Below are 4,349 nucleotides of genomic sequence, written 5' to 3' on the forward strand. Positions count from 1 at the left end.
TGAACTAAAAGTTTTCTAAAATCACAATAAACAACCATCCTTGCTCTCACATAAATTTTCACTAGAAAGGATCCTAACTCATCCATCCATGTTGTTATATGACTTACTAGAGATTTTTCTTGCACAAATTTGCAAGGACATGGGATCATCATCCTCATCTCCAGTATCTCGAGTATCTCTACTACTCTTCTCATCTTCACTGTCAGTTGTTTATTCACAAGATTAAACATCATCACTAGCATGGGCACTACTGTCTTGTCAGTTTTTTATTCACAAGATTAAACATCATCACTAGCATGGGCACTACTGTCCTCATAGTTGTCAATCTCAGTCATTGTATCAGAATCCGAGTTAGACTTAGGTTCTTCAACTACAATTTTTTTCTTTTTTGAAGATCTAGAAACTTCTTCAGCATTACGTTTCTTATTTTTAGAAGCCTTAGGAACAGACAGTTTAACGATATCGCCTCTAGTTTTAGTCATACTGTACTATATACAAAAACATAATTTTCATATCAAAATATCTATTACTAGTCTATTAACCCAAACAGAGTAATGCTAAAAAAAATATGCAAAAAAAGTAGCAGTTCCAACAAAACTCGGTAATGCCATTGACATAAACACCATTAAAGTCGACCAAAATACACTAAAAATTTTCAATTTGATAGGCCAGATAAACATAAAAATTCAAAATATTATATACATTATCCAAAGAAAAATGTCAATAATGATTCCGAATAAAAATCATGAAATTAAAACGGATGAGATTTTCAGAACTTTAAGCAAAAATCTAAACTTCACTACACTATCGCGATAAAAAAATCAAATAGGCTAAAATTTATTGAAAACACGATTAACTTACTTGAGAGGAAGAAGATGGAAAAAGATCCAACTGAACTTGGGGAAGAAGGTTGAAAAAGATTCAACTGAACTTAGAAAAGAAGATTGATGAAAAAAAGATACACTCCACTTCGTTTTTCAAGAACGATTATAGGGTCTCACTTTTCTCTATGTTTTCAATAATGGAAGATGGAAGTTTTGTTGAACAATGGTCAGTTTTATGGAGGTTGATGATTTCGAGAAAGTAGGTTTATGAAAAACGAAGAGTTCTCTGAGAATGTTCAGAGGTTTCCTCGAAAAATATTTACACAAGATTATTAAATATTTTTTTATATTCCTTGGAATTGTAATCTAAAATTTTTGAGGGATGAATTTATTTAATGTTGAAGTGTTGGGATGAAAATGATATTTCATAAACTTGTATTTTTATACCCCAAGTTCTTAAACTGATGAAAAGGTCCATGACCCTACAACCCCACCCCACTTTTTCACTTTTTCTAACCCTAAACCTAAAAAATAAATTTAAAAAAAAATCAAGTTGCTATTTCTCAAATTAAGTTTTGGGAGTATCCACTTTGCCAATTAATCTCCGGTTAGTACTAAAGAAGAAACTTATTGACAATTCTTTAACAGAGGGGGTTTTCAATTCTTACAGGTAACTACATCAACTTTTTAGGTTTTATACAATGACAATGTAGAACATTTTCACTCCATCAAGATATTTCCGTTTGTATAATTCGCTTGCCAATATACAAACAGGGTAAGTATATACACATTTTCTTTTTATAAATTTAGGAATTTTTCAAAATTTTATACAAATCATGTGTTACAACAAGATAATTTTAGACAAGCTAGGGTAAACATATAAAATTTTGGATCTATAAAATCAGGAAAATTCTATATTTGTACAATTGTGAATCGAATTATACAAATTCTAAATATATGCAATTAGGAGCCAAATTATACAAATTTTGGACGTGAGCCACATAATTATGGTTGTAAGTTAGTGGTGAATGGTAATTTAACTGAACTATAATTATGTTAACTAATTCACTAGTATATGTTTGTTTATCAACGTAATTTTCCCTTATAAAAATGCATAGGCATTAACGATCATTAGGGTTTGACCATTTATGAAAGTGATATAGTTCACTAATACGTAGAGCTTAAAAACTTTATTTCAACTCATTATTTTAGTCAACTTTTAGTTTTTGACTATTATTTAGGCTCCCCACTCTATATAAATAGAACAAACTAGAGTTTAAGTGTCTAATTAAAAAGTAAGACCAAGTTCAAAGCCTTGTATATGATATTTGTCCAAAGAAAAAAGTTATCCTATTTTGTCTCTCTTATTTTCATTATTTAATGTTGTTATTTTGAGTTTGATTTCTGAACAAAAGTCAAATTAATTGAAAGTCACATGTGTAATCCTATTTATTTATTTTTTTAGAAGTGTGAATTATGAATCTTCCTCTTCTTCTTTTATCTTGGGCTTTTTCAGAATATCCTCAATTTAATTTTCAGGTCCATACATCAATCAATCAGGAACATTTCTTCAAATTATACATGCCACTATTTTGGCTTAAACTTCTAAAAATTCTTAAGAAGTACATGTTGTGGATCTAAACTTTCACCGTATTGGTAAGGATTCAATTCCTCATATTATAATTCCCTACCCTTAATTTTTTTCTTCTTTTTTTGTCGGTCACTATTTATCTTTCATTTATTCACCTACTTATGGTAAAGAAATGTGGTGATAATTAATATTGGGAGTGAGATCCTAGTTTAACTCAGGTTCCAGTAAAACATTTTGTTGTGATTCCCTAAAATAGAGGAGACTCTCTACAAAATTATCCTCTCAACTCGAACAAATTAAAACTGGAGCCTATAAATAGCATATATATATATATATGTATGTATATACTTAGCAGACCTCCTTTTAATAACACAAACTAAGTACATAAAACCAAAACCAAAAAAATAAAATGATTAAAACACAAAGTACCAAAATGATCACACTATCTAGTCTAGTTATTTGTGTTCCTCCACCAGAAATGTGATGTACTCTGAGAAGACAACATCCCATTCCTGTTATGGTCTCCAGAACCATGTTACCATTACAAGAAGGTACCCAAGTATCTGCACAACTATCCATAATAACCCAACACATGCTCTATGGAGGAGTCACAAAATATATGTTAAAAGAACTAGTTTTGTTTTTTTTTCCTTTTCAAGCCTCTCTTCTTCTTCTTTTTTTCCTCAGATGGTGTAGCAACATCATATTTAATGTTTTTTTTTGCTGTCTTGTGCTTGCCACCTATTTTAATGAAATAATCCACCTCGTTCTTTGACCTAAATTTATCACTGGACACCGTTTCAATATAGTATCTATCAAAAATTCCTGCAGTGGCTCCAGTGATAGAAACTTTTGTTTCAAACCTCCAATTCTCTAGCAACCACTTTGGCCTATCTAGTTTCACCCGACATATAGGCATAATCTTCCTCTGAATCTGCAACTTACTCAGAATTACATCGGACACCTTTCCTTCAATAGATATATCACCTTCGTTTGGTGTGGTGGTCTCTACCCTAACATCCAACTCAACATCAATGTAGGTTCCCGACGGAAACAATAGGTCTGAAGGCATACCATCATTGCAGAAATCGTCGCTGGTAACAATTATCCATGGGATGGAAGAGATAGCTAAGTCGGCCTTAGTCATTAGAGGAAGCTTTGAAAGAGTCAATGTGGAGAAAAAGTTCATTATTTTGAAAAAATTATAATGGAATTTTTTTCCATTATTCCAAGGACTTTTTCTCCACATTGACTCATTCAAAGATTCCTCCGATGACTAAGGCCGACTTCTCTTTCTCTTCCTTCCCACCGATAATTGTTACCACCGATGACTTCTGCAATAATGGTATACATTTGGACCCTTTTGTTGCCATCGGGAACCTACATTGATGTTGTGTTGGATGTTAGGGCAGAGAACACCACACAAAACAAAGGTGATGTACCTAATGAAGAGAAGATGTCTGATATAACTCTGAGTAAGTTGCAGATTCAAAAGAAGATTACGCATATGCCTTTGGTGAATCTAGATAGGTCGAAGTGGTTGCCACATAATTGGAGGTTTGAAACATAAGTTCATACCAGTGGAGCCAGTACAGGTATTGTTGATAGATAATATATTTGTCACGCCATGGGCGGGACCGGAACCCAGAGACCATTGCTGGCCCCAAGCAAACCCTTGGCTTGACTTTCTTTACTCAGCGGAAACCTAACTCAACAGAATAACTCAATGCGATGCAATGTTATAAAACAACTTAACTGATGCATAACATGCCAAAAGGCAACTCGTGTCTCAAAATAGAATATTTACATATATACATAGATGAGAGACTCAATACCAACTGACTGACTGTCTATTAAGCCTCTATAACACTGAGATAGATGTTGAGACAGACCCCGCAACATCCTAATAAAACAAAACTAGGAACACAAAATAA

At 32.7% G+C, this 4,349-nt stretch overlaps 1 protein-coding gene across 1 annotated transcript; it reads right to left on the minus strand.

Annotated features, from left to right (window-relative positions):
• Nucleotides 1-278: 278 nt before the first annotated feature.
• LOC107058647 (methyl-CpG-binding domain-containing protein 6-like) lies at nucleotides 279-3,604 on the minus strand. The gene is made up of 2 exons (XM_015304615.1): nucleotides 3,179-3,604; nucleotides 279-488 (listed from the first exon to the last, which is right to left on the minus strand). Exons 1-2 carry the CDS (start codon nucleotides 3,602-3,604, stop codon nucleotides 279-281), a joined length of 636 nt encoding a protein of 211 aa, XP_015160101.1.
• Between the last annotated feature and the right edge of the window lie 745 nt (nucleotides 3,605-4,349).

Source organism: Solanum tuberosum, unplaced genomic scaffold (assembly GCF_000226075.1).
Source record: "Solanum tuberosum cultivar DM 1-3 516 R44 unplaced genomic scaffold, SolTub_3.0 scf00564, whole genome shotgun sequence".
In the NCBI taxonomy this organism is placed as follows: Eukaryota; Viridiplantae; Streptophyta; class Magnoliopsida; order Solanales; family Solanaceae; genus Solanum; species Solanum tuberosum.

Bases quoted from the DNA above. Each gene is read 5' to 3' on its own strand.
- LOC107058647 (XM_015304615.1), bottom strand. From the start codon at position 3,604: ATGAACTTTTTCTCCACATTGACTCTTTCAAAGCTTCCTCTAATGACT. The intron at 489-3,178 runs GTGGATTATTTC...TTTTGTATATAG, and splicing joins AATTTAGGTCAAAGAACGAG to TACAGTATGACTAAAACTAG.